Source organism: Oryctolagus cuniculus, chromosome 13, assembly GCF_964237555.1.
Source record: "Oryctolagus cuniculus chromosome 13, mOryCun1.1, whole genome shotgun sequence".
Classification (NCBI taxonomy): Eukaryota; Metazoa; Chordata; class Mammalia; order Lagomorpha; family Leporidae; genus Oryctolagus; species Oryctolagus cuniculus.
In genome coordinates this window covers 65346565-65373289 of record NC_091444.1, presented here as the reverse complement: position 1 = coordinate 65373289, position 26725 = coordinate 65346565, and the positions used below count along the sequence as shown (strand labels likewise).

Genomic DNA, 26725 nt, shown 5'->3' with positions numbered 1-26725 from the left:
TAAGAAACAACTGCTGGCCGGCGCCGCGGCTCACTACGCTAATCCTCCGCCTAGCGGCGCCGGCACACCGGGTTCTAGTCCCGGTCGGGGCGCCGGATTCTTTCCTGGTTGCCCCTCTTCCAGGCCAGCTCTCTGCTGTGGCCAGGCAGTGCAGTGGAGGATGGCCCAGGTGCTTGGGCCCTGCACCCACGTGGGAGACCGGGAGGAAGCATCTGACTCCTGGGTTCCGATTGGCATAGTTCCGGTCGTGGTGGCCATTGGAGGGTGAACCAACGGCAAAGGAAGACCTTTCTCTCTGTCTCTCTCTCTCACTGTCCACTCTGCCTGTCAAATAAATAAATAAATAAAAGAAAAGAAAAGAAACAACTGCCATAGTAAGTTTATTGGAGTAGCAGGGGCTCAACAAACGCTGCTGACTATTAGGAATCCCACACATCCCTGCAGGGGGTTGCTTGCATCGTTTCGTCATGGGGCTTCTGTCTGCATGGGCTGCTTCAGCTGGAAAGCATGAAGAAAACCTGGCCTCACACAGACGTGCAACTAGGAAATGGAGGAGACCACTGTGACAATACACTAAGAATCTACAGGATTCTTAATGAGCAATATGAATGCATTAAGAAAAATTTTAGTTTCCTGTACTGAAATCCATTAGGCCATGGAAATAAGCAAGCTGAAATTTCAGTATACTAAAATCCATTAGGCCACCTTGCACTTACAACGGGACTTTAGTCCCAAGATCTTATAACACAATCATAGGTCATTTGGACACTATGGGTTTTTCAAGTTGTAGGTATCTTCCAGATGTTGACACCAGTCCATTATACAGAATCCAAGAAAATCATACTGGGTACAGTCACCACCAATCTGAGCAGAAAAATTTTTTAGGACTGGGAAGCATTCAGGCTCATGGTGGTAGAATCAAGCTTTGCACGCAAATCTTACAATAAATCAATCATGTTAGGCATTTTCCTCTACGTGGAAAGGGCTTCCATTTCTTTTTGAAACAAACAAAATCTTCAAAACACTCAGGACTGGGTAACTGTAGTCTGTGTTATTCTGTTAAGTAAAAGCACATTTCATGAACAATGAAAACAGAAACCAAATCAAAGCTGCCATCAGGCATTCACACACGGGACTGCCCTCATGGCAGCCATCACACGCCACCGAACACGGTGACAAGTATTTCCAGCCCGAATGCAACCCAACATGCACTTACTGTGGGACCAAGGGAATTCTTGAGTGGCACCTTTGAAAGGAAACTCCAAGTGCACGATGGTGACGAATGCAATGACCAGCAGCATCTGTGCCGCCGCCTTGACTCATGCTGAGACCAGACGTGTGCTCCCCACTGCCCCTGCATCAGCAGAGCAATGAGGCAAGACTGCCTGAGCATTCTCTGCAGATGGCGACGACCTCACCAACCCAGTGACAGGGTTTGGGGGACACATGAAGCCCGGAAACACTGAGAACTATGGCAATAGGAAATCTAAAACTAAGCAAATCACGAAATAGCAATGAATGTTATGCTACAGAAATAAATACTAATGGATCATGACGAAGCAGGAAGCACCCACCACATCCCCATTGTGGGACTGGTGTTTGCCAATGATTTGACTCTAAATTATGTGCACACTTAACGTTGATTAAAAAGAACCAATAGAAAAAAATTTTTAAAAAAACAAACCTTTATAAATAACTAAAGCATTCTTCCAGAACATAATTTAGTCTATTACCCAAGGGACTAGAATATCTATTGAAAGGGTAAACATGTCTCTACACAATGAACTTGAAATAATTTCACTTTTCAGAGGACTTTTTATTTATTTGAGAGTGAGCTCGTTTCATGTTGATGTAATGTAAGTTATAACTCTCTGCCAGCCATTCTAAGAATAGAAGGAGATAAATGTTTACATATGCCAGTTGTTCTAGGAGGGTGGCATGTGTGCACATGAGCATGTGTAGACATGAGGACAGGGATGCTGCAACGGTTGGAGCTGCGCTGATCCGAAGCCAGGAGGGAGCCAGGTGCTTCTTCCTGGTCTCCCATGTGGGTGCAGGGCCCGAGCACTTGGGCCATCCTCCACTGCCTTCCCAGGCCACAGCAGAGAACTGGATTGGAAGAGAAGCAGCCTGGACCGTTGGATCCTGAAGCACCAGACCTAATGCCTTCCTCCCCAACCCAGAGAAAGAGAACAGCATGCCTTGGAATCAGTCTTATTGACTGCAAGTTTGACTTCAAGGGGAACCCTTAGACCCATGGGACCACGGCCTCTCTGATGCTCGCTGTCCTGGAGTCAGTCAGGGGACACAACATTGAGAGAAGGTGAGCTCACGTCGAATCCCACGCAGACTTTTTGAAATATCCCTTGGACAGGTCCAAGGTTCAGAAACAACCTACCGACTGGATATCATCCCTCCTACAAAACACACAGACTGAGAGCAGTACACCTAACAGAATCTCAACAAACTGAGTTGAAAGGTCAGATTTCCCACAGTGAAGAAAGGGATGGGGTGGGGTGGGAGGAGGGAACAGCTGGTGTCCCTTCCCCCAGGAGGCACAGCTTAGGGCCATCTTTCCACAAAGACTTACATTCACTTTCTGTGCATTGGCAAGACAGATGTGGAAGGAAGGAAGGCATACCCAGCCACACTCCCATCAATGCTGAAAATATATTGGGCCAGATTAATTACCATAGTCATTATCTTGGCAGTTTTCAAACACAGTGATAAATGCTAGCAGCATCATATGTGCAAGACAAGAAAAAAAAGAGCAAAGCCTGGGCAAATCGGGACTGTGACATCGATGTGACCGAGCATTGCAAGTGGCCAGCTTTGCAGTCAGTTGTTAAAAATGTATTACTCGAATGGCCCTGTTAACGTCATTTTTCACTGGAGAAAAAAAATTTCAACATGAGCTACTTTAAATATTTTTGTATTCTTTCAGAAGGCACCAATCTGCCAAGAAAATGCTCATGTAAATCTCCTTAGAAAGTGCTATGATTTTTAATTATTCATTTATTTGAGAAGCAGAGATTGTCAGACAAAGAGCTCCCATTTGCTGGTTCACTCCCCCAGATGTCCCCAGTGGCTTGCGCTGGGCCAGTTCTGGGCCAGGGCTGCAGCTGGGAGCTCAATCCAGGTTTCCCACATGGGCGGCTGGGACCGGATTACTAGAGCCATCACTGTTTTCTCTGTGAGTCTGCCCTGGCGGGAAGCTGGAGTGAGGAGCCAGAGGTGGCAGACCAAACCAGCTGCTCTGATGTTGGACTGTCCTAACACAGGCTGAACACTTGCCCCCACAAAGTGGCTGCTGCTTTTTTATTTTTTTAATGCTGCAACAATACAAACAGTGAACCTTTCACATCATGGGACTATTTCTACAGTGAGATTCTCACCACACACCAAATGGGACCTGCAGGTGCTCAAACGTCTCAGACACAATAGTCCACGCTGCTACTAGAAATACCTCTAGCCTCCTAGAGGTGAGCAAAGGGCCAAAGGAAGGGCACTAATGCCTCTGATATCCTGTTTCTTAAGGTCAGGGTTTCAAAATGGCCTATTCTGGCCTCTAACAGGTCAACTCATATGAGCCCAAAGTGGGTAACTGCAGCTCAGACCCCTCAACATTTCCTGGGTGGGAGAGCAGACGTCAGAGGAAGTGGATGAGAGAAAAGTGGGCCATGCACTTGGTCTTGATGCCCTCCACACAGACGTCCAGCACACAGGCGGCCAGCTACACTCTGGGGAAGTGCCGGGCAGCCCTGCCTGCTGCTGGTATCATGCACAAAAGGAAAGCAGAAAACCAATTTGAAAGGCAAGTCAGGAGTTACAGTGGAAAACGGTACCGAGAGAGTACTGACCATTTCGTCCTGGACTACTGTTTCCATAAACAGTGCACCATTACATGCACGGCTCTGCAAAGAACCGAGATGCCTTTTTTCCAGATAGCTGGGTGGAATTCATAGGTGGCCTCCATCTGTTCTCCATAGCAGGACATCTGCCTTCCTGCCATGGCAGTCACCCCAGTTTCCCTGCACCCCAGAGAGCTGTGCTGGGGGAGACCCTGAAAAAAGACAGGGACTGAGCTTTGCCCAGGGCTACTTCCCCAGCCCCTGATACCCGGCAGAGGGAGGGCATCCCCAAGACACTGAAGGAACTAAAATACAGACTTGAACATTCAGCTGTACCAGGTCTCTCTCCTCCTGGGCTCCCCATGGGGCAAAATGAGTGGTGGCATCTGTCGTGGCTCGAGCAGCTGAGGTTGTCCATTGCTTATCTTATCAATGCACAGGCTGTGTAAAGGAGGTAGCAGTGCTTATGGAGTTCTTGAAACCAGGTCCGTGGGATCCCTGGGCCCCCACACTGTGAACAGGGCGGGGAGCGGGCAAGCACATTCTGCAAGGGGGTGGGGCACAAGGGTCCCGTTCTCCTTAGCAGCTCCCTGGCTGGGCAGCAAGGGGCCCCTTGCACCCTGACCCCAGAGGCAGCATGGTCCCCCCCACTGCCTGCAGAGTCTGGTCGTGGTCCCTGCCCAGCCTCAGGGGCCCCACTGCTTAAAGAGCACCCCCACCTGCCACCCCACACACGAGTGCCCATCAAGATCCCAGTGTGCCTCACTGAGTTCTTACGCCGGGACCCCAGTAACAGGCAAAGCCCTCCCTTCATGTCCTCTGTACCCCCGGGGGACTCACACAGCACCAGACACAAGGCGTTCTACTGAATGAGTGAGTGAGTGTGTTCTCACTCAGCTCGGTGAGGACACGCCCACACGCTTCCCCCACGCGCGCTGACAGCACGGAACCCACAAGAGCTGGGCTCCAGAAGAACTAGATTTCTTTTCCTAGCCTCCTCTCCCCCGCCAGGCTTCACTACACAGCAAAGCCTCCCCACTGGCCAGTCTCTCACTCACTTCCGTCTCCCACTTGCAGGTCCTCCCCAGGGTGCCCCGCAGAGCTCTGGCTGTCCGCCCAGCCTTACTCCTTCCGTCTTCCCTGCACGCATCTACAGCACACCACCCAGCGCTGGAACCCCAGAACCATCTTCTTCTTCTTTGTCCCACATGCCATCAAGCTTCAGAGTCTCTGGGCTTCATTCTAGACAAACGTGAAGCCTGGGTTCCCTCCCCCAAGCCCTCTGCGGCTGGCTCCTTCCTAGCCCGTGACCTGCCACGCCCCTCTCCCCATTTGCTAGAATGGCGTTCCCCATCCATTACCCGCCCGAGTCCACGAGGCTTCTCCCCACCTCCTTACTCAGGGCCTGGTGGGCAGTGCTAAGGGATTAAGCCCACACTTGCCCTACGTCCATGCTCCACCCTTGCTTTGCCTGCTCCCAGCTCCATGGCCATCCAGATCGGCTCTCCTGTCCATGTCCACTAGCAACAGACACCAGCATACGCTGCAAAATGTGATGACTAGCCACTGTCATTAATACACTTACACCAAGCAGCCCCACAAGATGCATCAGTCCACTTTCCACTCAGCCTACTGCTGAGGTAGCAGCAGCCACTCAGAAGAGGTAGAAAGGCTGGACACGGTTACATAAATGGCTCGTTCTCATTCTCTATCTTTGTTCTCCTTCCCTGCAGAGGCTTTTGCAGAAGTTGTTAATAAAAGATAGGATTAACTGATTTTCAGTGTCGGGCTTTTATTTCCTTTGCCCACCCATTCTCAGATATGCAAATAAACTGTGAAAGATGGGGTGAAGGGAGGGGGGAAGTCTGAATAATTCACAAGCTAGGCAATTTGGTCTTAGAACTAGGAAGAACTGACTATGTAGTATAGCATTCTAAGAAGGAAGCAGATGCGGGCGTGTGGGACAGGGGTGACCGAGGTCTCTGTCACTACACGTGAGCAATCCTGAGGACAGAAGACCCTTAGTGTCTCGACTAAGACAACACCAGGTCCTCAGAGCCATGTTTACTTGAACTTACACAAGTGGCATCTGCCCATCTCCTTAATCCCAACAAACAACTACATCAATCAGGAAACATTTGTTGGTTGTGTTTTTCAGAGTCCAGAAATGTCTAATTCCTTTGTGCAGGTGGTGAGGTGGAACCTGTTTATATTAATTTTTATGTCAGTGTCCTCATCCTTAAAATGAGAATAATTATCCACTGATTTCACAGGGCTGTTAGGAAGCTAACCTGGATCAACCCCCACAAAGCACCCAGCACAGTGCCTGGATATATATAGTGAGTACTCAAATGGTACCTAAATTATTATTATTTTTTAAAACAATCTTTATTATTTCAGGGGTAGAGAGAGAGAGAAAAGCAGACAGCTCTTATGTACTGGCTCACTCCCCAAATACCCCCAACCCTTAGGGCTTCTCTGGGCCCAAGCCAGGGGTTAGGGATTCCATGAAGGTCTCCACACGGGTGAAACAGGCCCAAGCACTTGAGCCATCATCTGCTACCTCCCGGGATGTGTATCAGCAGGAAGCTAGAGTCAGGAATGGAGCCGGAATTTGAAACCAGGCACCCCAATACGGGATGTGAGAGTCCCTAGATGCATCTTAACCATTAGACCAAACACCTGCCTCCATATAATGGTTGACTTTATCACTGATATTCACAGATGGTTCCCAAAGTTGAGAGACAGTGAACTTGGTGACTTCAGCGAGAAACAAAACCTGGTAAGTAGGGATTGGGACGCGTTAAATGCCCAAAGGTGTGTCTCCTCACAGGCAGACTCAGCCAGGAGCACATGGAATTTCGGTTTTTCTATCTGCAGCTGGGAAAACTAACAGAAGTGGCAGACCCGTGGGACAGAATGCAGAGCGCAGCATCGTGCACAGTGTCCGACGTCGCCGGTCTTCCCGGAAAAAAAGCCCTCCCGGAAGCCGGTGCACTTCCTGCAGGCTGTAGCCACCCAGGCCACACACTCAGCTACCAGCAGCAAATCCCTCCACGCAGAGGCCTGCCGCCTTCATGCCAAAGCTTCCCAGCTACACCACGAGAGAACTGCGCCTCTTCGCAGGGAGCATCGGCGGCCGCCGTGCATCTCCCCTGCTCATTATCCCCGCACGGCAACGTGCACCTCCCTACCACCAGCCCCTCTCCTGCCTCCTAAAGGACTGAACGAACTGGTGTTCGCTCCCTACGACACAGCACTGGTTCTTCTGGACACCGTGCGTGGAGAGAGTGGGCCTCCGAGCCTAACCATGTCGTTGATCCCTGCATTCGCTCAGAGGCTAGTTCCGATGTGAAAGCACCATTGACCTTTAGCGGAAACCAAAACCTTGCTGTCTTCCACAGAAACTCCGGCACACAGCCTCAGCTGCCTTGGCTGTGGGCTGAGCAGAGTGGGGCCTGCAGAAAGGCCATGTTCAGGACGCTAATGACGCGATCCACGAACACACGCCACACCCTGTGCAGATGTGAGGGACGCCTCTGCTCTCTAGAAGCATCGGTTTAACTTTGACTGTTCAGAGGTGTGCTCACTGCTCCAGGAGGGTCCGCCTCACCACTGAGTGTGGTGTTCGCCTGCCAGAAGGCAGAGCGCCATGCTCTGCAGGTGGTCTGTGCGGCTTGATTTCTCAAGGTAGGGTTTTCATCCTCCCTCCACCCCGTCTCTATTTATCTCTCTCTCACACACACACACATGCACGCACATACATTTAAATCCAGCGTTCTGAACAGAACTAACAAATATTTTTTTAGAGTAACAAACTTTAGTTCTCACAACAGTCCTGGCACAGAACTATCATCTATCAACTGTGTAGAAGAAGAAATCAAAGCTCTGGGCGATCACGTGAGCAATCAAACATTACTTGGCTTCCAAATGGCCAAGAGGCAAATGGAAAGCCGCTCAGCATGACTCATCACGAGGGAATGCAAGCCGAAACACAGTGAGTAAGTACCACCTCACACCTACTAGGACGGATCAGCCCACCGAGGAGGAGTGCTGCAGGGGACGCAGAGAAACGGGACTGGTGTGCACAGGGGTGGGGTTATAAAAGGCTGCAGCAGCTGTGGAAGAGAATGGAAGCTCCTGGGGCCGGCGCTGTAGCGGGTAAAGCCACTGGCTGCAGTGCCCGCATCCCATATGGGCACCGGTTTGGGTCCCAGCTGCTCCACTTCCAATCCAGCTCTCTCCTATGGCCTGGGAAAGCCATAGAAGATGGCCCAAGCCCTTGGGCCCCTGCACCCGCATGGGAGACCCAGAAGAAGCTCCTGGCTCCTGGCTTCAGATTGGCGCAGCTCCGGGCACTGTGGCCAACTGGAGAGTAAACCAGCAGATGGAAGACCTCTCTGCCTCTCCTTCTCTCTCTTTGTAACTCTCACTGTCAAATAAATAAATCTTTTAAAAAAAGAGAGTGAAAGCTCCTCAACACACCACAGATAGAATGATGATCCCACCGTTCCACTTCTGGTAAATAACTGAAATAATTAAAAGCAAGGTCACCAGACACAGCGTTGTTCCCAAGAGCCCAACAGTAGAGACAGTCCAAGCACCCACCGAGGAAAACAACCTGTGGTACACACCATAATGGAATATTACTCAGCCTTAAAAAGGAAGGGAGTTCTGACACAGGCTGCAACGTGAATGACCCCTCAGGACCCTGTGCTAAGTGGATAAACTCAACACCAAAGGACCAATACTGCATGATTCCACTTACGTGATGTACGCAGAGTGGTCAACTCACAAGGAAGAATGGCGGCTGTCAGGTCTGGAGGGAGCAGGGAGTTAGCACTCAAAGGGAACATCGCATCAGGCTGAGAACAGGGAAGTGGTGCTGATGGGCACCCAACAACGCGAATCTGTTTCTGCCACCAAACCTGGACTTACACGTGGCTAAAAGCTGTGTTTGATCTGGGCCACGTATTTTGCCACAGTTGGAAACCAACAACAGCAATTACTGCCAAGGGGATAGGCAGGAGGGCCGGAGTCATGTCCAGGTCCCTATGCTCTCTCCACTGCGCCAAAACCACACCCTGTCCCCATGGATGTGCACTGGGACACTGAATTGAAATGGATCCCACTCTGTCCAACAGAGACAACAGATGGACAAGGGCACGTCCCTATATCCTTTTTATTAATCTTAGGAAATCACAGTAATTTATGTTGGGATTGTAATAATTGAGTCTGTTGTCTCCCTTTTAGATAAAGTCGGTCTCACTAGATGGCAGCATTGCTTCCGCATTCTTTTTTTTTTTTTTTTTTTAATTTTTTTCCCTTAATTTCAGAGGGAGTGGGGAGGAGATCTTCCATCTTATGGTTCACTCCACAAATGCCCGCAACAGACAGGGGCTGGACCAGGCTGAAGCCAGGAGCCAGTAGCTTCTTCCAGGTCTCCCACCTGGGTGCAGGGACCCAAGCCCGTGGGCCATCTGCTGCTGCTTTCCCAGGTGCATTGGCAGGGAGCTGGATGGGAAGCAGAGCAGCCGGGACTCTGAGCAGCGCTGATGTGGGATGCTGGGTTAACCTGTTGCACCACCACACCCACACCTCCCCTGTCGCACCTCTGCCTGCAGCTTTGTCCACCCTGGTCTGCACGGCCTCCAGGGAGACATACCACAGGGCTTTATTTCTCCCCTCTGGACAGAGCAGTGCAGCACAAGCCTGGCTTGGAAACCCCAGTGTCACAGAGTGACCCCTAAAGAAATCATGTCCATGTGTGTGCTGTGGGTAGCCCTCCCAGGAAGGCTGCACACAAGCATATTCAAAAAGTTCATAGGAGGCCGGCGCCATGGCTCACTAGGCTAATCCTCCGCCTTGTGGCGCCAGCACACCGGGTTCTAGTCCTGGTTGGGGCGCCGGATTCTGTCCTGGTTGCCCCTCTTCCAGGCCAGCTCTCTGCTGTGGCCCAGGAGTGCAGTGGAGGATGGCCCAAGTGCTTGGGCCCTGCACCCCATGGGAGACCAGGAGAAGCACCTGGCTCCCGCCTTTGGATCAGCGCGGTGTGCCGGCCACAGCGCGCCGGCCACAGCAGCCATTGGAGGGTGAACCAACAGCAAAAGGAAGACCTTTCTCTGTGTCTCTCTCTCTCACTGTCCACTCTGCCTATCCAAAAAAAAAAAAAAAAAAAAAAAAAGTTCATAGGAAACATGTCTTATAAAAAAAATACATGCACGAATTTCAAAACTTCTTTTGCACCAAAATAAAATGATATTTTAACTCTAATTTCGTCATGAGTTTTTGAGGTCCCCACCTATTTGAACAATCTAAAGAAACGTCTCTGTCCCTCCAGAGAGTGGGGGGGGAGCAGAGACAGGGGCAGGGAGAGCTGTGTCTGAACCCCTCTCTGCCATCTCCTGGCCGTGTGGCTTGGGGCAGGCCGCTTCACACTCCATAATTCACCAGGGCAGCTTTCCATCTCGCTGCCATCTCTGAGCTCTGTCTGCCTTCACTTGAACAAAGGGAGTCTATGGGGAGTGAGCTGATGGGGTCGGCCGTGCCACTGGCATTGCCTCTCGTAGCCTCGTAGCCTCGTCCAACTGGGAAACTGGCCCGTCGGGCTGGCTCAGATGAGTTAAGGAATGTGGGGCGGACACTTGGCACGGCAGTGAAGATGCCCCTTGCGATGCCCACTTCCCATTTTGCAGTGCCTGGGTTCGGGTCCCAGCTCCACTTCCGGTGCCAGCCTCCTGCGAATGTGCACCTTGAAAGGCAGCAAACGATGACTCAAGTACTTGAGTTCCGGCCACCGATGGGAGAGTCCCGGATGGAGTTCCTGCTCCCGGCTTCCACCTGGTCCAGACCCAGTCATTGCAGCCATTTGGGGAATAAAGCAGCAAACGGAAATATCTCTCTTTCTACCTTTTAAATAAAATGAAAATAAATAAAAACATTAAAAAAAAAAAACTGGTTACTGCCTCAAATACAGATGGAGAGCCAGGGCTGTGGTGTAGTGGGTAAAGCCACTGCCTGCAGTGCTGGCATTCCATATGGACGCTGGTTCGAGTCCTAGCTGCTCCACTTCCAATCCAGCTCTCTGCTATGGCCTGGGAAAGCAGTAAGATGGTCCAAGTTCTTGGGCCCCTGCAACCCACATGGGAGACCCGGAAGAAGCTCCTGGCTCACGGCTTCGCATTGACCCAACTCCAGCCATTGCGGCCATCTGGAAAGTGAACCAGCAGATGGAAGACCTCTCTCTCTCTCTCGCTCTCGCTCTCGCTCTCTGCCTCCTTCTCTCTCTGTGTAACTCTGACTTTCAAATAAATAAATAAATCTTTTAAAAACACAGATGGAGCTGCTTCTGCTTGCTTCCCACCTGGCACCTGTCTTCTTCCCCAGGTCTCGGGCATTCCCAGGCCCTCAGAACTGAAGCAATGTTAACACCTTGAGAGCACTGGTGTAGCAGTAGGTCTCCGGAGTCCTAAAAATAAATATGGTGACTAAAATGCTTCCTAAGCACCTAAATGTCTCCCTGGGAGTGACTTAGGCATGTGAAATATATGACTCATTAACTGATCCTTGCAAATACCCCTGTAAGGTAGAGGCATGCTAATTTGTCATGCTGAGGACTGTTAGCTGTTAGAATCTCAATAGGAAATGAATTTGGTCTATGTCTAGGGTGGTGTAGGTATAAAGGAGACTGCAGCTTTCCAACTGATTGAAAGCTACAACTTATAAAGAAATTTTTTTAAAAAATATGCTTTATAAATGAATGTGTAAATGAGTATGAAAGCCCATGTATTGAAATCCTATTTTAGCATAAGTGTATAAATAAGGAAATCGATAATAAGAGGCCTGGATCCTCTGTTTCCAAGTATTCATTCAATAAAAATCATGAAGGGCTGGCATTGTGGCACAGCAGGTAAAGCTGCTGCCTGTAACACCCGCTTCCCTGTGGGCGCCAGTTGGAGTCCCAGCTGCTCTACTTCCAATCCAGCTCCCTGCTGATGGCCTAGGAAAAGCAGCAGAAGATGGCCCAAATGTTTGGGGCCCTGCCATTCACATGGGAGACCCAGACGAAGGTCCTGGCTCCTGGCTTCATCCTGGCCCAGCCCTAGCCGTTGCAGTCATCTGGGGAGTGAAGCAACAGATGGAAGATCACTGTTTCTCTTACTCTGTCTCTCTCTGTAACTCTTTCAAATAAATAAATAAATCTTAAAAAAGAAAAAAAAAGTCATGAGCCAGTCCTGAATGACTTGATAGTTCAAATTAACTCCAAAGAAATAAGTACTTTCAATGTGTTCTCTCCATGAGTCTGCAGAATTCTATACGATTCACATCTATATATTTCACCCCTTCCTCTCTTAAAAAGGTCCTTAGATAGAGAAAATCGATCCATGAACCTTTTGGTATTATGTCAACTTACTCACAAATAGTGGAATGAGATAATTTCCACTTAAATATGACATTCTCATGTCAGAGTTGGCATACAAATGAAAAGTTGATTTTCGGTCACATGAAAAGAGGCTGGTGTTCTCTAAGTTTACTGGATATTCGTTTTAGGATTATGATATTCATTCATGATTTTGGTATTGCTTCTTCCTCTACAACTGGTTCTATTACTGGAAAACAGAGCCTGGATTCCATTCAGTTTGGTTCTCGTGAACTTGAGTTGGCTAAAGAAGATCTCAAGTTTCAACAAACTTAACTGAGGTGTTCCATGTGTCAGACATACGTTATATCATATGATCTCTGTAACAACTCGGCAACATTGCAAAGAATATGCAGGCATGTAAGAGTCAAAAAGCCTACCACTACTGGGTATATATTCAAAGGAAATGAAATGAATCTGTTGAAGAAACATCCGCCCTCCCAAGTTTATTGTTAGCACTGTTCACAATAGCCAAGGAATGAAAACAACCTAAAGAAGTGTCTATCCACTGATGAACGGGTAGGGAAGATGTGGTACTTCCGCACAACAGAATACTACTCAATCATTCAAACAAGGATGGAATTCCATCACTTGCAACATGGATGAACTGGAGGTCATTGTGTTACGTAAAATAAGCCAAGGGAGTGGCTGCTTGGCCTAGCAATTAAAACCCAGGTTAAGATCCCTGCATCCTACATCAGAGCACCTGGTTCAATACCCAGCTGGGGTTGCTCATGGCTAAAGCAGCTGGGACACAGCCATCTATGTGGGAGACCTGGGTTGAGTTTATGGAGCCCAACTTCAGCCTAGGCCCAGTCCTGGCTAATGTGGGCATTTGGGGAACCAACCAGCAGGTGGAATCTCCCTCCCTCCCTTCCTCTCAAATAGAAATAAAACAATCCAAACACAGGAAGGAACACCGTATGATCTCGTTCACATGAAGAATCTAACAAAGTTGATGCCATGGAAGCTGAGAGTATAATGGTGTTCACAAGAGGCTGGGGAGGACAGACAGGAGGGAGGGGAAAGGGTGATTAATGGGCCTAAGTTATAGTTAGACAGGAGTAAGAAGCTTTGGCGTCCTATTGCCCAGTAAGGTGACTACTGAATAATAATACCTATAGTAGGGTGACTATAGATATTTTATAGTCAGCACAAAAAACTTTGAATATTTTCACCATAAAGAAATGATCAATGTATTTACCCTGATTCGAATATATCCAATGTATACATGTATTAAAATCCCATAAATATGTACACCTTTTACATATCATTTAAAAATAAAAATAAAGAGCTGGCGCCGTGGCTCACTAGGCTAATCCTCCGCCTGCGGTGCCGGCACACCGGGTTCTAGTCCCAGTCGAGGCGCCAGATTCTGTCCCAGTTGCTCCTCTTCCAGTCCAGCACTCTGCTGTGGCCAGGAGTGCAGTGGAGGATGGCCCAAGTGCTTGGGCCCTGCACCCGCAGGGGAGACCAGGAGGAAGCACCTGGCTCCTGGTTTCGGATCAGCGCAGCACGCCGGCCGTAGCAACCATTTGGGGGGTGAACCAACGGCAAAGGAAGACCTTTCTCTCTGTCTCTCTCTCTCCCTCACTGTCTAACTCTGCCTGTCCAAAAAAAATAAAAAAATAAAATAAATAAAAATAAAGAAACCTACTAGGGGTCACATCGTAAGCAGGGCTGAGGTTTCTAGGAACTGAGCAACGAAACTCTAGCCTCTCATGTTTGAGACTTGGAGAAAATCATCGATGAACCTGAGCCTCAGACTTTCCAAAACAAGCTGTTTCCATTGTTATTAAAAAGAAAATAGCAAGGACTGGCGCTGTGGCATAGCAGGTAATGCCGCTGCCTGTGGAGCTGGCATCCCACATGGGTGCTGGTTCAAGTCCCAGTTGCTCCACTTTCAATCCAGCTCTCTGCTATGGCCTGGGAGAGCAGCGGAAGACGGTCCAAGTCCTTGGGCCCCTGCACCCACGTGGGAGACCTGGAAGAAGCTCCTGGCTCCTGGCTTCAGATCGGCACAGCTGTGGCAGTTGCGGCCAATTGGGGAATGAACCAGTGGATGGAATACTCTCTCTGCCTCTGCCTCTCTGTAACTCTGACTTTCAAGTAAATAAATAAATCTTTTTAAAAAAAAGAAAATAGTAGTCGCCGTCAGTGCCCCCTGTGCCAGCTCATGGTGGGTGGTGGATCCTCCTTAGCTCTTTTCCTCAACTCTTAAGAAGCAGAGAGTCAGTCCCGAGGAATGGGAAGGACGGCTGAAAGACAGGATGTGTGCAGCTGTCTACAATGAAAGGTAATGTGGAAAAGCCTCTGCAGCTAGGCATTCTTCTCCCTGACCGATCCCACGTCTTCACACAGCAACTGCCAGCTTGGCCTCCACCTAGCCCAATCTGGGAGAGCCGCAGGTAGACCAGATGTAGTAAGTCCTCCTGTGTTTGGGACACAATAGCCACATTACCACCACCTCACACCATCCCATCCCACTCACCCACACAAAGTGGGAATGGACAAGAGAAATAAGTACAGCAGGCCAAGGAGGTAGGTGCTTGGCCCAGCAGTTAAGACACAGAGGACCTCAGTTTACTACCCAGCTTGGGCTTCTGATTCCGGCTTCCTGCTAATGTGGACCCTGGGGGGCAGCAGTGATGCTTAAAGTAGCTGAGGCCCTGTCACCCCATATAGGAGACCAGGACGGCTAAAGTAATTGGATCCCGGCCAACGGTTTTAAGAAATCCTATCATTAGGACACAATATCGTAGCTACTATTTCTAGTCTCTTTCTGGAGTCTGGAAATATTTCTAAGAAGGAAAACAAAAGTACACACCACTCTACCACTTATCCCGAACTATCAGTTTGGTCAGCAGAAAAGGAACGAGACTCCCCTAGCACTGGTCAAAATAGGCCCTCACCATACATTTGTCTACCTCTAGGCAGTATGCCAAGAAAAAAATGCTATTTACCTCTCTCTATATTACGTATCTATAGCTGCAAAACCACAAGTGACTTAAAAGGTATGGTATAAGTTCAAAATAAAGTCTGTGATGCCACAAAAGCCCCGTGTCTGCAAGTTCATCGTTTGACCTTGTCTCAGAATAATTTTTCATCTTCTCTGGCTCTTGGGTGTTCCCCGCCAGCTGCAGAAGAGGGTATGCGGGTAGGGACTCATGCACTGCCGACCAGATATGGGCACTCAAATCTGCTTTTCTGCTGGAGGCAGCCCAGCAAGGGGGGAGCCCACAGAAACCTCACCTCTCAGCTCCAGCTGCACGTCTCATCTACCCATCTAGCCACCATCTATCTATTATCTATCTTTCATTTATTTATTATGTACATCTATTATCTATCATCTGTTATCCATCACCCATCTATCCACCAACTATTTTCTATCAACTACTTATCTATTGTCTAATATCTACTATCTACCATCTATCCATCCATTATCTTTCATATATGTAGTATCTATGTACCTATCCATAGTTGAATAGTGTCCCCCTCCAAAAATAAAGGGCTAAAGTCCACCAGTGCCACAGCTCACTTGGCTAATCCTCTGCCTGCAGCACCGGGACACCAGGTTCTAGTCCTGGTCAGGGCGCCGGATTCTGTCCCGGTTGCTCCTCTTCCAGTCCAGCTCTCTGCTGTGGCCCGGAAGGGCAGTGGAGGATGGCCCAAGTGCTTGGGCCCTGCACCCATGGGAGACCAGGAGGAAGCACCTGGCTCCTGGCTTCGGATCAGTGCAGCCCGCAGGCTGCAGCGCACCGGCCTTAGGGGCCATTTCGGGGGTGAACCAACGGAAAAGGAAGACCTTTCTCTAACTCTGCCTGTCAAATTGTCAAACTGTCTAACTCTGCCTGTCAAAAAAAAAGGGAGGGGGGGTAAGGACTTTAATAAGTTGTGATCTTTAGAAAATGGTCTTTGCAGGTGTAATCGGTTAAGGAGTAAGATGAGCTCATCCTAGAGCAGGGTGGGCTCTAACTCCAATGACTGTGTCCTTACAGAGGCAGAGGCTGGAGTGACGCTGTCACAAACCGACGAATGCCTGGAGCCACCAGAAGCTGGCAGAGCCAAGGAAGGATTCCTCCCTAGCAGCTTCAGGGAGAGCAGGGCACCGCTGACACCTTGGCCTTGGACTGCAGCTTCCTGTTACGGCAGCCTTAGGAAAGGAGAGCTACCCACCCACCTACCTACCTACCTACCAATATCTTCATTGTTCCCTTCCCACACTTATTCCAACAGTGCCTTCAATCTGTAGTTCTTGGCTCTGGCAATTCAAACCAAGGCCTGAGTCCACTCCCCCACTCCCACCCTCACCACACCCCTCCTGCAGGTATTCACATCTAACTGGTCTGGGTGTGGCTTAGGCACTGGGAGGATTTTATTTTATTATATTTTATTTTTTCATCTCCTACGTGATTCTAGTAGGCAGCCAAAATTGAGAACCCCCATTTAAGAGAACGGTTTCTCTGCTCCCAAAGCTCCAATGGCTGTCTTCCGCTTCCCAGATAAAAAGTGATACCCACCAGCACATGGGCTTTCACATGCATTTCAGACTCACTCAAGACACCAGAGGAGGCAAAAATCATTCCTGGGGCAGTTTCTGAAACTGTATCAGGTCTAAAGACACTACAGAGAAGCGCTGAGCTCCACAGGTGTTTCAGTCAAGTCCTCAACCCGCCCACCAGCGCCCCCAGCTCAGAATGCTCTTTGCAGCCTCAGCAGGAGGAGAGTTTTACAGAATGGTAATTACTAGCTCCCAAGGGAGAGTGGCTGTGGCATGCTTGTTATTATGATTCTATAACAATAGGGACATCTGAGACCATTGGAAACCAGCAGTGCAGTATGAGTAATCTCTCATTCTGCCCAGGCACCCAAATGAAATAACCTGACTTGCTAATGTACTGGCCCATCCCCAGGGCAGTGTGGTTTGTCCCGTGGGACGAAAAGCCCATGTTCTCAGCCATCAAGCAGGTTTCTGCGGGAGACCTCTGTGTGTACAAGCTCCCCTCCCTTCTCCCTACCATGCATTTCAGTCCCACTTACTAGGTGTATGCTGCATCAGTAAACTGTCAAAAATTAAAACAACACAGATTTATTCTTGGAAAGTTCTGGAGGTCAGAAGTCTAAAATGGGTCTGCAGGTCCTGTTTCTTCCGGAGGCCTTGCAGGAGAATCTGATTCCCCGCCTTTGCCAAATTCCAGACTCTGCCTTTGTCTCTGTGGCCTGTGGCCCCCTCCTTCCTTCCCCGCCCCTCCCTCCCCTCGGATCTCTGCTTCCTTCTAACCTCATCTATCTCCTCCTTGGTCTCCAATTCTTCTTCTTCCCTCTTATAAGGATCCTTGAGATTATACAGGGCCCATTTCACTAATCCAAAATATCCTCCACATCTCAAGATCCTCAAGCCAATCAAACCTGCCAAGGCAAGGTAGAACGTCCACAGGTTATAGGGATTAGGATGTAACTTCGGGGGGAGGTCCTTATGCAGTCTTGCACACCAGGAAAACAACCGGACACAGACTATTTTTGAATTCCCTTGGTGAGGTTTGGGGTTCCCCTCGGAACACAACCCTACCCATATTTGTAAGATGTTACTGCCCTTCTTGGCTTTCACCCCAAATACCACATCCTGGAGAGATACAATTCCTTTTCCTGTGTTCATGTTTTGTCAAATAGAAAGAAACCCAATACCTCTGAGAAAACCAAGGCCGTGTCTTAAAAATCTTTCCCCTGCTGCTCTCTGTCTAATTGTGACATCTTGTGCTACTGTCCTGGCTGGGGAGAAGTAGCAGCGACTGACCCCAGAGCTGGCTCAAGAACAGGCATGTTGTACATTTCAGATGAACCCTGCTGTAAACACCCACCCCGTGCCTTCCTGAAACGTGTCTCAGCGAGGAGCACTGGCTCCTCATCCTGCAGGCAGCAGCTCTCTAGAACACGTGCTTCTGGCTGCCCTGGACCCACCACACTCAAAGCTCCTGAGACTGAGTACAGCACGTGCTGGGCTTGCAGCCTCGCCTTCCTCCTACGGGCCGGTTTAGAAGTCTTCTGTAAAAAGCACAGCACCGGCCGATGCCGCGGCTCACTAGGCTAATCCTCCGCCTTGCGGCACCGGCACACCGGGTTCTAGTCGGGGCGCCGGATTCTGTCCCGGTTCCGGGCCAGCTCTCTGCTGTGGCCAGGGAGAGAAGTGGAGGATAGCCCAAGTGCTTGGGCCCTGCACCCCATGGGAGACCAGGAGAAGCACCTGGCTCCTGCCATCGGATCAGCGCGGTGCACCGGCCGCAGCACGCTGGCCACGGCGGCCATTGGAGGGTGAACCAACGGCAAAAGGAAGACCTTTCTCTCTGTCTCTCTCTCTCACTGTCCACTCTGCCTATCAAAAAAAAAAAAAAAAAAAAAAAAAAAAGCACAGCACCAAGTCCTCCCCTTGGCTTCCCTTGCAAGTTCCAGTCTCTGCAGAGAGCCTGCTGCTTTTGCATCCTTCCCTGCCACTATTTTAAAATGTGACGTCCAGTAATGATGGTACTCACAGGTACACTCATTTCCAAAGGTATAAGGGACACTCCCACAATGACCTCAAGCAGAAGGCAGTCGACCCCTATCTGTGACTCAGGTTCCGAAGGATGCTTTTTGAGAAAGCAGGATGGGGCAATTTTTACTGCAGATGTTTTCCTTCAACTCAAGGGAATGCACACTGAATAACTTCATTGCATTAAAGACCAATTGTGGATTTCTTATATGTATATATATCAATATAACATCTTCTCGAATTTTCTTGGCAAGTTCAATTTAGAGAAATCCTATGAAATAAGTTCTTGTACCCATTCAAATGCCCCTGTATTGAGTATGATATCATGCTACCTAGATTCATTTCATTGTATCCAAGGATTTTTTAATTGTCATTAAGATACTTCATTTTAAAGATTAGCTTGGAGTTAAACACTGGTGGTTTCCACCAAAAATCTTGGGATCTGAGAGCCCTTGTGGTCTTGGATTCCTTTCCCTAACTCTAGCACCAGTCATGGGAAAACTTCAGGGCCTCCCTCCTGTTGGAGCTTTCTCCAATGAGTAGCCACATGTGCACATGTGAGCAGGCTCTGACCCAGGTGGTGAGGGAGGCGAGAATAAAATGGATGCCTGTTCCCCACAGTTCACAACAGAGAGAGATCAACCAGGACTCAGGGAACTCGAAACAGAGAAAATTTCAAAACCCTCAGCCTCAGATTTCTTCGCTGATAAATAAGGAATTGAAATAGATAATCCTGATATTTCTGCTTTATAGTCTGGAAAATCTCCTCACACACTTTTCTTAACTGTTCCTTGTACGCACCCTTTGAGACAGGAATTCCACAGAGGAGGGAACAGATTAAGAAGCTCAGCAACTAAACTGTGAGCCAGCAGTGGGTGGAGTCACAGACTTGAACTTGGTAGAACTCTGTCCCCAAGTCTCCCATCATGTCCACTGCCGTCCCACAAAAGTGGATTCTAACTGCAACCACCCATTCAGAGTGTTATATGCACAGTATTTCCTGCACTTAGTTACCGAGTGTAAATCAGACAAAAGCAGCCACCATGCCAAAAGACATAATTAATCTATAGCTGATTATAAGGAACCAATACAGGCATTTTTTTTTAAAGTGTTTTTATTTATTTGAAAGGCAGTGACTGAGAGAGAGAGAGACCTACCAGCTGCTGGTTCATTCCTCAAATGCCCTCAACAGCCCAGACCAGGCTGAAACAGGGTCTCGAGTACTTGAGCCATTCTCTGCTGCCTCTCAGGGTGTGCATCAGCAGGAAGCTGGAAGGAGGCAGAGGTGGGACTCAACCCTGGGCACTTCAACAGGGGATGTGGGTGTTCCAAGAGACAGCCTAACAACGCCTGCCTCAGACATGCCTTTTTAGAGTAAAAATTCCTCTGGCCCAGTGAAGGCTCTGGGTACGGACTGCACTAAAGGTACACAAGCTAGTAGGAGAAAATCTTTGAAACACCTCGTGCACCTCGCCTTTGGTAGGCTCAATTTGCTAATTTATTTCACGAGAAATTATCTCTGCGGTTTGTTTAATGCAATCGCAGCGCCTCCTCATTTTCTTAGCTCTCTGGGTGGATTCCTATTTATCTGTGATGTTCATGGGTTCCTGCTCTTGCTGGAGGTAGTTTAGAACCATGAAGGGTATAGCAAGAGAGGATAAAGAACCTTCCTTCTGCAACCTTCAAAGACTGCCACGCAGTGGGGTGGGTAACAGGGGGCTGGTGGGCTATGGGGGGGCCTTCCTGTTACCCACACACCCCTTCCCCCAGGCTGGTGGTCTTTATTCTCGCCACAGCTGCTGCGCTGTGGGTGGCTAGTATTCCCTCATTTCCCCTGGCCTCCCATGGGCTCCGTGGGCATGCAGCAGCACCCTCCGCAGTTACAGCCCCTGGAGGCTCTCCGCCTGGGGAGCAGCTTTGGCACGGAACCACGGGCCCTCTGCTGGGTGGGGAGGGAGGTGGGAGCACGGGTGAGCAGGAAGAATGAGGTCAGTTTTCAGCGCACTCAACCATCTCTGACGAGCCGGCTGGACCGTGAACTGCAGAGTATTTACTGCAGGAAGATGTCCACAGCGGGAGACGCTCAGTCTGGCCAGGCCCAGAGCCCCCACCCCAGGGCACAGGGATGACACAGTCACAAAACAGGGGACGCTGATTCATAGCCGGGCACCAAATCTCTTTATCCCAGAGAGATTTCCTCTGGGGCCTTTATGACTCTGAGGAAATACACGAATTGGTCTGGCCTGGGGTTAGAAAGAACCAATTAAATTTATCCAGGACACTGTCAAGTTGTCGGCTTTTGTGAATTAATCCTGTATCTGGCTTGAAGTCACATCAACCCACCATCGCCCCATGGGCGGGAACACAAGCCCTTCTGGTGCTATCAAAGCAGCCAGCCAGCTCTGCCTCTGCCCTCACCTGCCTCCTCCCCTGAGGACCACGGAAAGCAGCCACATCTGGAGACAATGTGGACAAGAGACTCGGCCACAGTAAGCTAGGGAAGTCAGGAGCAGCCAGGACAGGCACGCCTGTTCCCGGGGCTCGGGGAGGGCTGTGTGCCCCAAGGCCATTCTGCTTCTCTAGGTCTCAGATGCTATAACATGAAGATCTAACACCCACCCTACATACCTACCTCGTGGGCCCACTATGCCATTAAAGAAAGTGAGGTGTGAGGCTGGCGCTGTGGCATAGCGGGTAAAGCCGCCACCTGCAGTGCCAGCATCCCACATGGGTGCTGGTTTGAGTCCTGGCTGCTCCACTTCCAATCCAGCTCTCTGCTATGGCCTGGGAAAGCAGTAGAGGATGGCCCAAGTCCTTGGGCTCCTGTAGCCATGTGGAAGACCCAGAGGAGGCTCTGGGCTCCTGACTTCAGATAGGCGCAACTCTCACCACTGTGGCCATCTGGGGAGTGAATGGAAGATCTCTCTCTCTCTCTCTCTCTCTCGCTCTGTGCCTCTGTCTCTCTGTAACTCTGCTTTTCAAATAAATAACTAAATCTTAAAAAAAAAAAAAAGAAAGTGAGGTGTGCACTGCTATTTTGCAAACTACAAAGCACTTGAGAAATGAAAAGTCTGGCAGACCAAGAATGCTAATGTAACATATTCAATGCTTCCCACTTTTTTTCAAGGCAGCACAAGGTACAACCTACATCCCCTTGCAAACACTCTAGAAAACTCGCCAGCAGTGTCGCCGTCCATACTTAAGTCATCTTCTACTTCCCTCTATCTTTGCCCCATATTTAAAAAGAGAAACAATAACAGAAACAACTCCCTGGGCTCAACTCAACTCATTCCTTGTCCTCCTAGGCACCTGGGCAGATTGTCCGTCCTAGGTGGGAAGGGGGGCCAGGAGGCTGCATTCTAGCTCTTGGGATGTGGGTGGAAGACAAGGGTGCCCCTTCCCTTCCTGGGGACGTTCCCAGAAGGAGAAGGGTGGAGAAGGGAAGTATCACCTACCCGTCTGCCTTGACCCAGCCAACCCCGACCTCCCTTGCTCACAGAGGCTACTTACCTGGTAGGGGTACAGGGTGACCCCGTTGGTTCTCGACAGGGACCAGGAGCCGTCCAGGTACTGGTGGGCCTGGATGGCCACTGAGTTGAGGATGTTCCCATTGCTGGGACTGGTGGCCATCTGGAGGCTGACCTTGGCCTGGTGAGCTGGGGATCCACTCTTCTTTTCAGCCCCATTGCTGACCCCAAGGCTGTTGGGTTTGCTGCTATGCTTGTTGGCAAAGCCAGTGTAGTTGGAGGTGGCATAGGGCGCAGGCACAAAGGCCCAATCCCTGGGCTGCTGCAGCCCGCCCACGTGCCGGGACCCCACCAGGGAGGGGATGTTGGAGAGTGGTGGGGGAGAGCCCGGTGAGGCATCGTAGTGGTCGCTGCCGGCTGCCTGCTCCAAGGTTAGCACCATCTGGATGGCCTCCTGCTTCAGCTGGTTCAGGTGTGTGGCACAAATGTCACAGCGGTTGTCACGGTCATTCCACGCCTTCCGGATGGTGTTGGGGACCTGGAGTTTGTCATGGATCACAGCCGAGAAAGCCGGGTCCTGAAGAACACACGAAAAAGAAGAGGGTGAAAAGGACAGCCTGTAACTCAAGCCTAGCAAGCACGATCCAAATGTCTGGTTGACGAGTTAAGCCCTAGATGTATGCAAACAATCTGATTGCTTGATTGTCATCCAACGCACAGGAGAAGCCAGAGAGGCACAAGAGTTTTTGTGGTTGACAATGACATCTGACACACAAAAGAACTGTAGAGTGAAAACTTTAAAGAACTACCCCCTCCAAAAAAAAAAAAAAAAAAAAAAAAAAAAAAAAAAACAATTAGTTTGAAGCTTCCAGGCCAATCAAAGAAGAACATTTCAGACTCTTGCCCTTGTGGCCATGAAAGAGTCACAGCCGTATCTGGAGCCTCCCTCGGGGATCCAGCGAAAGACGCAGACGTTGGTCCATGAGGCGGGCGAGCGCAAGCACTCTGGGCTCGCACCTCGTGGACCCTGCTCCCGTTATGCACAGACAGTTAGTACTGGATGTTCTGTGACCAGAAACAGAGAGGCTAGTCGGAGAAAACCATAGCCTCATCTGCTCTGGGAGAAAACCAAACCAAACCAGATTCTGGACCAGAAGTCCAGCCTAGTCCAGTGGCTCAGCCAGCCTTGAAGGTTGGCCTGTGCTTTCCACCAGCCCCACGGCATGCTGGTCAGTCTGTACCCGTGAATCTTAAAGTCTGAGCCAAATACGTTGAGACACTTTGCCCCACAAACCTCAAGTAAAACTATGATTTAAAAATCCTGAGCTCAGAGGCCCACTCCCAAGAGAAATCAGGAGCAGGATCTAACGAAGATGCTGCCTCTCATGCACTTCGCTTTAAATTTTTAAAGGAAAGAGGGATTACAAAGAGAAACAAACATTTAGAGGGTTAACTGGGCATCAAAATATTTGAGTTCTGGTTCCAGTTCTCCTACTGGTGACCTTGGTGTTCTCTATGACCTTGAACAACCTAATCTCATTGAACTTCTCACCCCTCACAAAAGACCATGACCAGTACTTGTGTTCCAGAAGCTCCATGTTCTGTGTGGAAATTTAACAGGAGAGAACCTAGAATCATCAAACATGGACAGAGCCGCTACTCCATCTGGGGAGCCTGGTTGAACTTTTAGAGCCCGGCCCTTATTGCAAATAATTGGTAAGGCTCACGTCCAGCATTGTTTGCCTCTAGGACACGAGGAGAAAATCCACCCTCCTGGAATCTGCTGGCAGCTTTTATGAGGGCGGAAGCCCCACCAGGGTTGAATGGGTTTGATGCACTGTGGGCGAGGGGGTGGTGTGGGGCAGCCAGGGTGGGCAGGAAGATCATTGGTGGGAGGGTGGTTCTTAATTACGATCCATCTTGATTACGGCTCCAGCGTTTTGTTTTTTCTGTTTAACTACCCTGAACAGCTCCTCAGCATGCACTGATTAATTGATTAATAAATCAAGAGGCCTCTGCACAGCAGCAGCAAGGAGTGGCTCAGGAGGTAGAAACTCGAGACCCTCCTGCCAAGTGGTGGGAAACAAGAGGAGGGAAGGTGGATGGGGTCCTGGCTGGTGAACTGATGTGAGCCACACGAGGCAGCCACTTTGTCCAGTCTCCAACCACAGCTCAGACCTTGTAGGATCTGAGAGGGCCCCCAAGGGACCACTCTACAGCAGCCGAGCAGCTCCGCTGATAGGAAAAGAAACAGCTCCAAGAGGGTTAAAGGTCTGGATGACACCCAGACTTGGGGACCACCAGGCTGAGACTTTGCACTTCAAGTGACAGAGAGCCACACCCAACCACAGACTCATTTGCTGCACAGACACCCAGGTTTTTACTTCTTCCACCTTGGAAACATTCTTTCATTCAAAAGGAATGTTTTTGGGCCCTCCTATGGGCCAACATAACTTTTTATGCTTTGCCATTGAACATTATATAATGAGAATTTTCCTTTATTAACAAATGTCACATGAATGTGTTAGTTTTTTAATGACCACATGGCATCTTATCCTTTGGTTATTCCATAGTTCTCTTATTTATTCTCACATGCTACTACATAATTGAAGGAAACACAGGAAATAATAAGACTGGCATTCAAATGCAATCTACAACCAATGGCTTCTGCATTCAAGTCACGAACCATTTGGTTTTCAGGAATCCTCTACTTAATTGCTTATTTAGAGTATTTTTCATAGCCCAATCCTATGGAAGATATGTCACAGCAGGCAAGCAGCTATAAGACAAGTTGTACCCATACATCACAATTTATTTTATTTTATTTTATTTACTTGAGAGAGAGAACATTCTCATCTGCTGGTTCATTCCCCAAATGCCCTCAAGGGCTGGGGCTGGCCCAGGGCCAGAGCCAAGAGCCAGGACTGCAACCCAGCCATCATCACTGCCTCTCAGGGTCTACAGCAACAGAAGCTGGAGTCAGGAGCCAGAGCTGGGGATTAAACCCACGTCCTCTGTTGTGGACGTGGCATCCTGACTGGTGTCTTAAACAACGCCTAATCCCACAGCTTATTTTACATGTCAGCTCTCAGCTTCTGGAGTGGAGGCTGACACGGAGACGTAAGACGCATCCACTCTACAGAAACTACAGGAGCCATCCCTGGTTCTGAGAGCTCTACTCTTTCCTCCCTGGTAGTTACTACTCTCCCTTGGAGCAGCCCCTGCTTCATTCAGCCTATCGCTACTTGCTGCTCAGCTCCCAATGTTTAACAAGTAGCTGTATTGGCTTCCAACATGCCAGGCACTGCATCGGGCAGGAGATCTAAGGATACCTGGAGACAACTTCCACCCTCCATGAGTTCACAGCCAAGAAGACTTTCTGGACAACCAAACACCACGTCCCCCTGCTGCCACCCCAGTCTAGTCTGTAGTGACTCATGAAATGATGTGAGCCACACGAGGCAGCCACTTTGTCCAGTCTCCAACCACAGCTCAGACCTTGTAGGATCTGAGAGGGCCCCCAAGGGATCACTCTACAGCAGCCGAGCAGCTCCGCTGATAGGAAAAGAAACAACATGAGGTCAATCAACACACACTCAGATACACACAGCTCAGAGCTCAGCAAGAACACCAGTTCCATTCTCCAACTCATACACACACACACACACGCACTCCACTCACACTTGTCCCAACCCAAGTGAGCCCCACAAAAGCCAGCAAAACCACCCATGACGGCCACAGCTGAGCCCACGACCCACATGACAGCACAAACAGCCAAGATGTGGCCAACAGCCTATTGTTATCTCATCTGGAGGAGAGCTGAGACTGATTGTTTAGTGAGTGTGTAATTGCTGGCTGATATCAAAGAGGTGCTCTTTATATTATACAACCCTTGATCAGAAACTCCCTATTCCTATCATAAATAGGCCTCAGTGAATCAAGAGATACATCTTAATGGAAACTAAAATTCCTTTCAAGTACTTGTCCACACATTATAAATATTTTAGTGCAACTCAAAATTTCAAAGAGTAATAATGGTCAACAGACATAGTTTTCTGGAAGTGCTAAAATAAAGAGATACTCCTCCAAGGGACAGGAATACAAAAAAGGAGTCTTAGAGCCACAGGTTATGCACAGATTTTATACTTTCTTGACACAGACACAAGAAGAACTGTGATGATCCCAGGAGATGGGTTAGGGGAGCCCCCTGGAGATCAGCTACACCAAAAGAAACCTGGACCTAGAGAAGGAATGGGTTAAGCATCCAGTCTAGCGTGCCACCTAGGTCATGGGCTCCAAGTACACGTGTATTGCATAGTTGTGACCCATCCTGTGACCTCTGGAGATCGCCAAATGGGAGCAGTAAAAAAAAAAAAAAAACTTCTTATTTATTTATGTGAGAGATGGTGGTAGGGGATGGGAGAAGAGAGAGAGAGTGAGTGAGAGAGTAATATGAACTCTC

The 26725-nt window shown here is 49.3% G+C and overlaps 1 protein-coding gene across 3 annotated transcripts in view; it reads right to left on the bottom strand.

Moving 5' to 3' along the window:
* KIF26B (kinesin family member 26B) overlaps positions 1-26725 on the bottom strand; it is a 517449-nt gene that overhangs the window by 290806 nt on the left and 199918 nt on the right. For all 3 annotated transcript variants that reach the window (XM_051820805.2, XM_051820806.2, XM_008268162.4), the window contains one exon: positions 22307-22840. In XM_051820805.2, coding sequence (XP_051676765.2) covers positions 22307-22840 — 534 coding nt within the window. The remainder of the gene's footprint in view (positions 1-22306; positions 22841-26725) is intronic.